At 43.9% G+C, this 12,072-nt stretch overlaps 1 protein-coding gene and 1 long non-coding RNA gene across 4 annotated transcripts in view; one reads left to right on the top strand and one right to left on the bottom strand.

Moving 5' to 3' along the window:
• The window catches only part of LOC118080595 (uncharacterized), a 46,748-nt gene that overhangs the window by 4,078 nt on the left and 30,598 nt on the right, over window positions 1-12,072 (top strand). The window contains exon 2 of one of the 2 annotated variants that reach the window (XR_009557117.1): window positions 3,773-3,827. This is a non-coding gene — a long non-coding RNA (uncharacterized LOC118080595). Of the gene's footprint in view, window positions 1-3,772; window positions 7,026-12,072 lie in introns of those variants that run through there. The other variant, XR_009557116.1, reaches the window with a different exon arrangement.
• Window positions 7,019-12,072, bottom strand: part of CACNA2D2 (calcium voltage-gated channel auxiliary subunit alpha2delta 2) — a 551,962-nt gene continuing 546,908 nt past the window's right edge. Inside the window, exon 38 of one of the 2 annotated variants that reach the window (XM_060271531.1) lies at window positions 7,019-11,224. In XM_060271531.1, the coding sequence (XP_060127514.1) occupies window positions 11,096-11,224 (129 nt within the window). In that variant the 3' untranslated portion in view covers window positions 7,019-11,095. The remainder of the gene's footprint in view (window positions 11,225-12,072) is intronic. The other variant, XR_009557115.1, reaches the window with a different exon arrangement.

The following is a 12,072-nucleotide window of genomic DNA, read 5'->3' as shown; positions in this document are numbered from 1 at the left end:
TGGTGGTTTGTTCTGATCTCTTAATTAGGCCTGTCTTTGACGACATCAATTCACTTTCTGTCTCATTTTATTCTCATGCAGTTTCTTTCTCTTTTTATTGTTGATCTCTATGTATTCATGATGTATTTGTTTTGTGCAAACAGAGAATGTGGGTAGCTAAAGGGAGTGTTACAAACTAGCCAGGTGACGGATGAATTTTGCGATAGGCATGGGTCCAATTTTGACCACGTGGAGATCTCTGGATGCCAGGTTGGTGACTGGGGAAAGCAAAATGTCACTTAGAGAAGGATCTGAAATATTTTCCTTGAAGCTTGAATTTGTTTTTTTTCTGGATTGTTTTATTTGCTGTTTTAATGTATAATAAACCATTTTGAGATTCATTCATTAAAACATAAAGCATTATAGAAATGAAATGAATAATAATTATAGTAAATTCCACCAGAAAAAGGCGAACACCAGATAAGCATCGTGGTCCAGCAGTAATACTGCAATGTTGAAAAAACAAGCTACATTGGCCTCAGCCCTTGAGGTGCCGGTGAAACTGCAGGAGCTGAGGAGGTTTCACCCCAGCGCCTCATGGCTGGGACAACGCAGCTTGTTTGCATGGCTTAGCTGGGGTGCAGAAGGGCTCCCAATCCCCAGCTGAGCCAGCCCAGTGCACCCCTTGCTGGTGGGCAAGTGGGAGGAGCGTTGGAGCTCCTTTCCATGGCTCAACTGGGTGGGGGAGCAGTTTAAAGAAGCCGAGGAAGGACTAAGCTGCATCAGCCCAGCTCTACAGCTTGCTCCTCCCTCTACAGCATACATCAGCAACCTCTGGCCCATGGGCCATATACGGCCCACGGAGGCCGTTTATCCAGCCCACGAGCCACCCTGTCATCGAGCTGCCCGCTCTGCAACTCCCCCGCATGCTGTGCTAAACCGGTGCAGTGCGGCGCGGGGACTTGCTGAGTGGCGCCGAAAATGGCGCCTAGGCAGATGCTGGAAATCGCGCTTGCGCAGATGGCAAAAATCACTTCTGCGCAGACACAATTTCCGGCATCTGTGCAGCCACAGAAGCGATTTCCGGCGCCCCGGACATGGGCAGTGCAGTGCCGGAAATTGCTTCTGTGCATGTCTGGCCCATGTCCGGCCCAGGGACGATAGTCCGTGGGAATGCACCAGCCCACGGCCGGAAAACGTTGCCGACGCCTGCTCTACAGTATGAGGGGCAGAGTGATAGCGGTTTCACCTGGCAATATATCACTGGTGAAACTACCACTGCTCTCGAGTCCCTCTGCTACTAGCAGTTGGATGTTGAAAGCAGTGCTGGTAGCAGAGGGACTTGGGAGCGGAGGTAGTTTTACCTGTGCTATACCGCCGTCTAAAGTTGTATTGATACGTTGCCCAGGCCTATAGTTTACCGGTATATATTTGAGTTTCTAACACTGGCTAAAGGCCCAGAAGTGGAGGCACGCTGTAGAATTTATCTTGACCCCAGATCTACAGTCTGTTTCTGAGTATTATTGATGAGGTAACTGTCAGGTTGAAGGGCTGCCTTTATCCCTTTTGAAACCCCAAGCATTTGCATCTCTTGTCATTTGGATCTTACCCTGTATCTGGTTGAACGCAAAACAATCTTGCCACTGGCTTCTGCAGGAGCTAGATTGGTTCCTTGGATTTGTCTGCCATTAAGTAAATATAGGTTCAACACATCCACCGTACATGAGAAGCTCATGTCCTAGACTTTGGGAATTCTCATTTATCTTTTTATTGCACTCAATTGCAGACACCTTATTTATTACATGGGGACAAAGGTGTCTTTAATAAAACAGCTGAGTCAGTTTCCTTTGTGAATTTTTAACAGAAACATGATAAAGATTGCCAAACTCAGGTGAGCAAAGTCATTCTGATTTTTTCCTCTTCCTGCTGCTAGGTAGCTAGTCAAAGAAGTTGTAAACTGAAAGATAGCTCCCTCCACCTTTCAGGACATTAATGTGCGACAATAAATGACTAATATAGATGCGAGTCAGCACTTGACAACCAGGCTAGTAAATATTTCTTTGTGTGTGCGTATCTGCAAAGCTGATAATACTTACACAACACCGTTCACCTAATAACCTCTCTTTTGAGATTGGTGGCAATAATTAACCTCCTCTAAAGAAACAGTTTATTGAAAGCGTCAAATTTTATGATACTTGTTGGAAGTGCAACAGCAGGGACCATTCAGTTTTAACTTAAGGTTTAATTATGTCAGTGTTGAAGTCACCTAACCAAGATGGGAATGGGTAGTGTTGCTTAGCAACCAGGCAGAGTGGCATGATGCTCACTGAGATAGTACATGCCCTGATTGGCTGTGTAGTTCTGAAGTTTTTCTCTGTATGTTAGCTAAATGTCATCTGCTATAAAACCTCTTTATTTCTCCTCAAATTATACTGTTTCTATTCAGTTTTCCTCAGTAAAGTCTTAGCAGGACTTTTCTCTCTGGACTCCACCTGTGTTAAGTAGCTTTGCTACTATGGATGGCATCTAATGTTCTGCATGCATAGATGTGCTGGTGCAATTGGACTTCCATTTTCTCTCCTCCCCATTCACACCCCAAAATCTGATCCCGACTGTATTCCCCCCTCCCAACTGGAATGGAAGCTCCAGTGTACCAGTGGAGCTGCAGCATTGGATGTGGCCCTTTATATTTTGGAGTCAAATCTTTGTATGATCCCCAATGATCAGCCTGTATATGTAACCAGCCAAACTTGGCAAGGCTTTGTGTATCTCCAGAAGGACCTGCTAACAAACAGTCGGTGTAGATTTTATCTATTTACCTCCCAGCATGTGGCAGAGTTTCTGAGAAAGTAATGCAATTTGTGTGTGTTTTAGGAGGTACATCAAATAAAAGCATTTCCATGTTGTTTGAAAGCTCTAGGCAACCATTTTAATATTTTAAATCTTAGACCAGTGTCGGGGGCCTGTTAGTAGGCCAGGGCCAAGGAACACAGACACCTGCTTACCCCTCCTCCTGTTTCTGGTATGTGTGTTGTAGTAGTAGTAGTAGTAGTCGACGTAGGGGGAAGGAAGCAACATACAGTTGTCCAGCTGGCTCAGGATCCCTGGGAGTCGGGCTGGAGTCAGGAAGAACCTGAGTCCCACAGCTTCTGTATTCATTTTTCTTCTTTCTTGGTGGTTATGTGCTACATGCATTGTACGGTTCTGAATACCAGGGGCTGGAAACAGCAGGAAGGGATAGTGCTTGTAGGCTGCAAGCAAGTCTTGCTTGTAGGCTGCTCATAGGCATCTAGTTGGTCAGTTTGAGAATGAGTGTTGGACTTGATGGGTCACTGACCTCATCCAAGGGACTCTTACGTTCTTCTCTTTGTCTTGATATCATCATCAATAGTCATTTTTCCATAATCCTGAATCCATTCACTAAGAAGGCACACTAAGATCTTCCTTAGAGAGGAAGTGGGAAGTGTCTTAAACACCAGCTCTTTGGGTAAGTTTCTCTTCTATAAAAGAATCTGCTTTCTAGTGGCAAGGCACTTCTGTGTTCCACTGGCTGGTGCCAAGCAGGGTGAATAACCCCTCTGTGGGGATCGATTATCTCATTTAACCAGCAAGAACACTGAAATGGTCTATCCCAGATCAAATGTAGATGCTTACAGAGGGCTGGAAAGAGCAGTATGGTTAAGAATCAAGTCTCTCACCACCCTCACCAAGTTCTGAAGCTACGTCACAGTTTGAGATAGAACTTTCAGCCCAACTCTATTGATCCTTACTATTTTTCTATTTTCCTCATTAGGATTTGAAACGTGAGAAACTAGGAGCAGTAAACATCAGAACATGAGACCAGAAAGGTACCTACTCATCTAACCATTTTTAATGCGTTGTAAATGAGCCACCAGTAAAAGAGGCACCACATTTGAAGTGAAAATATGAACATTATTTAATAACTGATCCTCTGTAATAAACAATTTGAAAATATTTTACAAGGAATCACGCACACAATATTTTACAAAGATTTTAGTCTTTTTTAAAATTTCCCAACTCTTCTGTACAACAAAAAAGAGATTCAAATAATAATTAAAAAAAACCAACCTTTTTTGAATTAGCAGGGGGAACAAAACTTCCAGATGAAGAATGTTAGGAATTGGATCCCAGCAGCTGAAAGGACAGCCACTTCATGTTTTGCTTTTTTCCCTTTTGTTTTTTAACTTAAAATATAATATAATATATATATATTTATAATTATGTATATTTGTTTTTTTTCCATTTTTCTCAAATGAGCAGCACCCGACTAGACTACAGATTTACACACACTCCTGGTAACACAGAGCCAGCCATCTGGTCAAAGCACAGTTCCCATAGACATAACCAAACACACACTGAAAAAGCTACAAGCAAAATGACCTTTAATCAACCTTGTCATTATTAGTGAATCTCCTCCCTGCCCGCTTGGCTCTGGAGTCAAACTTCCAAGACCATGTTCAGGGTTTTCATGGACCCCCCTCCCTTTCCCACCCACTTACCCTACCACAAATTGTTTTGCTCAAATGGATTTTAAAATGGACAAAGCATGTGAGGTGGGTTGAATCATTGCTATGTCTCACCAGTACTGCTAGTCACGTGTGAGAACAGACTGGGACATAGGGGAGCCTGAACTAGCATTCGCTCAGCCCTTTGAGATCTGCTAGGAGGATGCCTTATTGGGAATGACCAGCAATCTCAAAAGATTTTACAGGCTTCTCCATTCTACAGACTTTCCTGTACTGGGCAAGTCTATTGCTCCCTATAGACTCCCATCTTGTACAGCTTCATCCTCCTTCAAGGATTTAGAAAATCACCTTGATGATCAACCCAAGTTCATAATAACACACGCAACCTCTGTGTCTTTCCTTTCTGATTTCAGATATAGTACATCATGGTAAAATTCCTTTAGGCTCTCTAATTTCATGCTCCCAGAAACTATTTCTCCATTCTAAGAGCTTAGGAAGCTATTTCCATTCCTTTCCTATTATAAGATAGGTTACTATGATTTGCGAGGTTATCCGTTTTTCTAAGTTAGAGATAAAAGGCAAGCAACCCCATCATGCTCTTGGCTTCCCTCAATCTATTTGTCTTTGTACCTTCCCCATCTGCCAGCAGACAAAGCTGAAATGGAGATGGACTTATGGGCAGCCCATGGGTGATTCTGACTGGTGGGGGCATAGTTCTGACCTAGGGAGACTCTAGGACACCCTACAGATAATCTGAGTTGTGCTGGGAATGGGTTTCCCAGCCCTGATTTATATTTCTAAGCAGCTATTTGGAAAGAGCTGGTTGTTGCGTAGACCAGTCTTGTACACTCATTTATACATAACACCAGGAGATCTCATTCTTAAAATGGCAAATATCACTACTGCGGCAGGGGAATAAACCAGCACAACTTCTACCCATCTTCAGACTTGCACATATTGGGATGCCATCAACTCATGCACAAACAACAACCTTAAAAAATAAAAAGGAATCATCCACTTGCATTGAAAATAGGGCAACATTTTCTCATCTTAGGAAAAGTTCACCATCCAAATACTTGCCTGCTTTGGCTTTGAAACCTAGAGCAACAAGGCCTTTGTTTCATTCATATAACCATTGTGAAAAAATGAGGGAGGGGTGCTGTTCGACTGTATGATAGGAAAGAGGGTCCTTCCACCCCAGTTCCCTTTTGCCTTAGCTCTGACCCAGTGACATCTAACATGGCTTCCTCAAATAGAAATGAATGGTGTGGGAGCAGTGCAGCATCTCCACCACATCTGGTACTGATTTCCTGACCAGTCAGTCAAGAGGCTGAATGCCTTGGTACCCAGGTGTGATGAGGGTAAGTACTCCAAGTGGAAAATGTGCTGTGTTGCAATCTGTACTCTGTCTGGTGTTGGGCTACTGGACATCTTCCTTTCCATCTCCAGTGTTCTCTGTTCTGCAGTCTTCATTCCTCTCTGACAGGGAGACCAGAGCCAGGTGCTGGGAAGGTCTATAAGCTGTAACAAGGACAGATGTGCTGCATGGAAATGCAGAAACAGGCAGAGCTAATCTCCATAAGGTAGACTGGAGGCTTAACGCACCATAGTTTCAGTTGAACAAATGCCACCATCATCAGCAAGGATTCACTGAAATCTAAGCTAGTAGGAAAGCAAGAGTTCCACAAGTTTAGGTAGCAGTCATCAGAATCACTGCATGTCACTAGGAGACTATGCGATAGAATTGGGACAATGTTGAACAACTGCTCGCACGTCACAGCTAGAGTGGCTCTCGAGAAACTCCGCATTACCTCCAGTATTAGATGCAAGATGACTCGGAATACCAGTCGCCGGGGGACATCAGTAGAAGAGTGCTACTAAATTGATGTGCTTGGGGGTTTCCTAAAGGCATCTGATTGGCCACTGAGAAACAGGATGCTGGACTATACAGTCCTTTGCTCTGACCCAGCACAGTTGTTCCTGCCCGCCCCCCAGCAGCACCTACACATCTTTCTGTCTCACAACTTTGCTACCAGTTGTAACCAAATGTGAGAGGTAGAGCAGCTTTTTAAAAAAAACAACCTTAGGGTGCATACAGATGTACAGGATTTGAGTGCTGAACCACCTGTGTGAGCCTGCTTTAGGGAGGGACCTTGGTAATATGCCGCCCTGTCCCTATGCAAGGCTGGAGGCACGAGGCTCTGGCAGGGTCCTGGAATCCTCCTACCTCCTTCTCAAAGCCTGGTAAGCACTTGCCTGCTTTGGGATGGAGGCAGGAGGACTCTTGGAACCCTGTCAGAGCCCTTCCTGAAGCTGGGCAAGTGCTTACAGCGCTTTGAGAAGGCACCTTTCTGAGATGCGTGCCACACTGCCCTAAATCTGCCCCTTCCTGCTTACTGTACTTTGTTCAGGTGTACTGTTTTCTTACCCAGCTTGAGCTCAGGGAAACTATCTCTACATGGTTGGAGCAAAAGCTAGCTGTGTAGAGCCTGGTTGGTTGGAACCACTGATGCTCCAAAATCAAGTCAACCTTTTAAACACAGTTCCTACGTTAAATTTTTTTAAAAAAAGGGGGGGGGTTAACTGCAGAAAGATGCATATGCTTTAAAATATATATATTTTAAAAAGTGGATATCCAACCTGAAGGTGGGGAAGGGGCAGGCCCGAGAACTGAATTTGTGATCAAATCAGTGGTATGTATGCCTTTTTGCAGCAAAGTGGCTGGAAACAGGTACACGCCAGGGGAGGAGTGATGGCAATTTTAAGCTATAGCTGTACGAATTATGGATGCAAAACATTTAGCTGTTGCTATTATTATTTCTTTATTTCCATTATAGGCTGTTCTGGCCATAACACTAACCTTCCCAGCACTGCTGCTGATATAAATGAACGGTGGAATATGCCTAGAAAATTTGTAATGAGGCAGGTTAGCCATGTACAAGTTTGAAAAACACCTCTCTAAGGGGATCAGTCACAGTTCAAACACAATACAAAGACCTTGATTTGATCCCAGTGGATAGTAAACCAGGTATTGAGTGACTGTGAGATAGCAACCAACCGAGAAGTGGTAGCCATACTGTCTGTGGTCAAAAGCGCTCCAAAGTGGAGCAAGGCCCTTTTTATGAAACCACCTCTCATTTAGCTGACAGGCACTGCCATTTCCCAATCTATGCTCCAGCTTTCTCCATCCCTGAATCTCTCTTACTAATGAAGTACACCCTAGGAACATATGGTGGCTCCAGAGCACTAGCCAAACAGAGTCACAGACAAAGTGGCATCGGGAAAGACTATGCTTTTAGTCGGACCAAAGTGGGAATGAACCTGGGGGATTTCAGCCAAGCACACTATAGACAGTTGCTCACATCACAAAAAACAATCACACAATTTGGCACAATTTGGCAGTCTCTGCCCAGAAGAGACTTGCAAGATACTGGGACTGTACCCACAACAAGTACACTTGATTATTACTGGAAGTCTACTCAAGGAGTAATGGTTCTGTCTCTCTCTACTGTGTGTCTGGTAGAGTTGGAGCTATTTGTAACTTCCCAGTTTGCTTCTCTAGAAATCTACACAAGGCCAATGAAGCAAAACTCTTAACCTTAGCACCAGTGGTATCATTGTGTATATAAGTCAGCTTGGGGAAGAACAGTGGGAGACTTGGAGGAAAAGGTCCTTTCAGACAGTATTGGTGATTTGGAATATAGGGCATTTGGTGCAGAGCGGGGGAGGGGGTATATAGACAGTGGATTTGGGACAGAGCTAGTTTTTGAAAGGTTAAGAAACTATTTCTGATCTCGAGAACAAGGATCACTAGAAAGAAAGCAACTGCACCTCAGTGTGTGTGCTAAAGGTTTGCTTCCAGATCTCTCAAATGATTTTTTTCTACAACAAATAGTTCCCTCTTTCATGTATTTACATTGTACTACTACTTTGCACATGACAGCAGTGATCTGTTTTTTTACCCCCATTCAAACCATACCAGATCAGGAGCGCAAAAATCCATTTTCAGCGTTCTCTGAAGATACACCTGTAGTGTATTGCAGCATGTTCTTTGGGACTGTTTGGGTGAATCAAAACCTCCCAAGACGAATCAGGTTTTAAGGGGGTTCCTGCCATTTGCCTTGCAATGAAACACCTTGACAGTGGGGCCACCAGAATCTGCACAATAAATTGTGATGTAACCAGCATAGGAGTTTGGCATGCCACATTCTTTCCAAGAGACATTCCCTAAAATTTTGGCTTAGAACTGAAGCACCAAACCAGGGTTACAGAAAGTTCCCATTCACACACATTGTTGAGCAAGCTTGCTTTGCCTAGAAACTTACAGGTTCAAGCACCGTTATTTGCTTTCTAGAGTTCCTTCTAAGAAGGCAAATGGAATTCACAACATTGTAATTACTCACAATAGGTTTTATGCCAGGATTTGGATTCACTGGAAAGAATTTTGGCTGAGAAAATGAACATGTGAAGTCAAAATGAGGTGCACCAAGATATGCACGACATTTCATCCTCCTATCACATCACATTGTGCTGCAAGGAAACACCATCAGAGTTATTGACAGCGCACTTAACCACTTCCTACTGATGGGGTTGCATTACACTGTTGCATAGTGCTGCTGCTCTTCACATTGCCCAGATGTGATTGTGGCTCTGACATCACACACAGCAGAAACAAGACAGGATCCTTCCCACTTTGCTGGCTACTCTGAGTACAGAAGCAATGCATGGGGGGGGGGGATATTTGGCTGAAGAGAAAGAAATCTTTGAGTTCTCTGGGGACTGAAAAAGCCTTGCTGTTTTCATTAAGTGGCAAGGTATGTGTATCACTGTATGTGCAGAAATAACAGGCACAAAATCAGATAGCCTGCCCTCAAACAGCAAGCAGCTTTTGCGGCGACTGGGTGATGAACTCAAGTTTTACTCTTGTTTTCAAACTTCCAACAGTATATGTGGCTGTTCTCAGTAATAATCCTCCCAGCCATGAAATATGTACCTGCAAAGTCATCTGAAGTGTTCTGTGAGTTTGAGGTAAATGGCAGGTGTCATCATGACCTTCACTACGATGCAGAGTTCTTTCACCTTTCTCCGCATGGACACTGGAGACAATTAGCTGTCTGCAAAACATCTGCTTTTAGAGCCCTACTTGTGGCCCATTGGCCACCACTGTGATTCCAATACTGGATGGATGGAGGGCACTCTAAAGGTGCAGTCAGGTTTCTGCACAAAGTCCAGGAAGAAAACCTTTAGCTATCACCTTGGTTTGGCACACATTGTTGCTGCCAATCATGGTGTACAATTTCCTTTAGAAGAAAAGGGACTGGGAAGAAGGTCACCTTTGTCTTGGCCAACTCCACCCTTTGTCCACCTCAAGGGTAGAACGCTGCAAAAATCCCAAAATGAAGTCTTCACAGTGATTTGGGGAAGCAGAAGAGATCATCTTGTTTTCTTGATGGACTTAAACATTTCTGGGCTCCGCAGGGAACAGGCTTGGCAAGGGAAAAATTAAGCCAGGGACTGCTGGGTTTTGGCTATGTTTCTTGCCCACTAGAAATACTCTGTCTTTCTATTCATTTTGCTAAAGACAGCGAGAGCCACTGTGCCCTCCAACCATGCATGGGTTACTAGTATGCCTAAGGATCTTTACACACTTCCTTCTCCCCTGCTTGTTCTCCAAGTCCTCTCAGTATGGTGCGAGTTAGTTTAAATAAATAATACTGACCATAAAATTCAAGTCAATTTCTTTTTTTCTCTTCTGTGTCTTTGTTGCTGACAACAAACACTATAATTTGTCAGGATAAAATGCTTGGAAATTAGATGTAAAAAGGTCTAGATTAAAATCCTCAGGCTAAAAATAATAATTTAAAAATTGATTTGAGATGGGATCTAACTAATGAGAGATTCAGCAGCGATGGCCTTGGAAAACACAGAGCGGGCTGGGTGGGATGGAGATGCCGTGGTGACATCCTAGGATTACTTTTGAGTTTAATAAGCCATTTAAATTGGCTGAAAAGTTAACTAGACTACAGAACCAATTTGGCAAGAATATACCATTTTTTCCTGTTCTATTGAATAATTTTGTTGTTGCTGCTGTTTGCATGATTGGGATGGGAACGTAAATTGTTTCAAACAGAATAGCAATTTGTCAGCATTGTTGATTAAATACTTTTAAGACAATAAAATGTCAAGACATATCCTGATGAAAACTGGCAAAGGTCTTCCCAGAATTCCATGGATTCAATGGGGGGAAAAACTTACGAGGCCTCTGTTCTTTGTTATTTGGCCACAGCTCAATGGGTGGAAAGGGGAGCAATGAATCAAAGCTCAAGGATGTTCACTGTGTGGAGAAAGTCGCAATGGTTGGTGCTTCCCAAAGTCTTGCTCAGAGCTCTGTTTGCACAACCTGCTGTGCAGAGACACTGGAAGGGCAAGGAGAAGATGACAGGAAACAAGAAACAAACAATGAGAATAGCTTCTGGACTTCTGAATGACGAAAGAGAAGGTCCTCATGAGTGAGTGCCAAGGTGTAACCAGAGTTGATGGGACTAGGCAGCTGCCCTCTTCTGGCAAGTCTGGAGGGAATGGAGATGGTGCACAAAGCAAAAATGAATGGGCTAGACTAAATGGATGTTTCAAAGGCAAGACACCAAGGGCAGCGGATGGCGACTGGCAGTCAAATAGAGAAGGAGGAGCTGCAGAGATAACAAGATACTCAAAGAAGGTCTAAAGGAGGCCCCTCTTCCACAGTCTGAGGTATCTTCCTATGGAAACAACAACAAAAAGGACAGATAATTTTGGTCATTCCATATATAGGCACGGATAAGTTATTTCTCTGCATGTTTTTCAATGTGATTTTTGAAAGCTGTTCAACATGAACCACAATAGTCTTTATGATTCAGTAGACCCTTCATTCTCCCATCCTAGGTCCATTACTCTGTATATATTCTCATAGTTCCTATAAGCATGGGAAAGGAAAATTATCTCTTTTTTTGAAGATCAAGCCCAGTGAGATTAGAAGGACTTCTAGATCAGCTCTAAGGAATAGTTGGCAAAAAACAGTGCCACCTTCCAAATAGAGTGGTTTTGCCATTAGAAAAGGAGTGCCTTATTAAAGAGATACTCATCCTCCCAGAGGCGCCATCTTGTGAAGGTGATTTGGAGGGCAACCCTGCGTGTGTCACATCACACATGCACAATGTCCCATCATCGCACACACAACATCAGGCTGTCGGGAGGAGCTGGGGAGTACAGCTAAACACAGCAGCAGTGTAGCTTCAATGGCTGGTGGCTCCTCGGGTGAGGGGCTGCTTCAGCCCTCCTTCCCCTCTGTGGCAAGTGAAGAGAGGAGAAGGAGCTGGTCACTGAAGCCATGCCATGCTTAGCTCCATGCTTGGCCTCCTCTGCCCCGTTTTTTTGGACATTGGGGGCAGGTGCCCCCAATATTTTGGGCTCAGCCCCCCAGGAGTTGGAGCCCCTGCTTGTTCCTGATCTCCACCCTTTGCAGTGCATCTTGCTACACTGAGACAAATTTTGCGAGGAACGTTACCGTAAATATGCCATTTGAATCAGCAGGCTAGGGCATGAGTAGATGGACTAGTGGCCTGGCACT

The sequence above is a fragment of the Zootoca vivipara genome, chromosome 2, assembly GCF_963506605.1.
Source record: "Zootoca vivipara chromosome 2, rZooViv1.1, whole genome shotgun sequence".
In the NCBI taxonomy this organism is placed as follows: Eukaryota; Metazoa; Chordata; class Lepidosauria; order Squamata; family Lacertidae; genus Zootoca; species Zootoca vivipara.
This window is presented reverse-complemented; position numbering and strand designations above follow the sequence as displayed.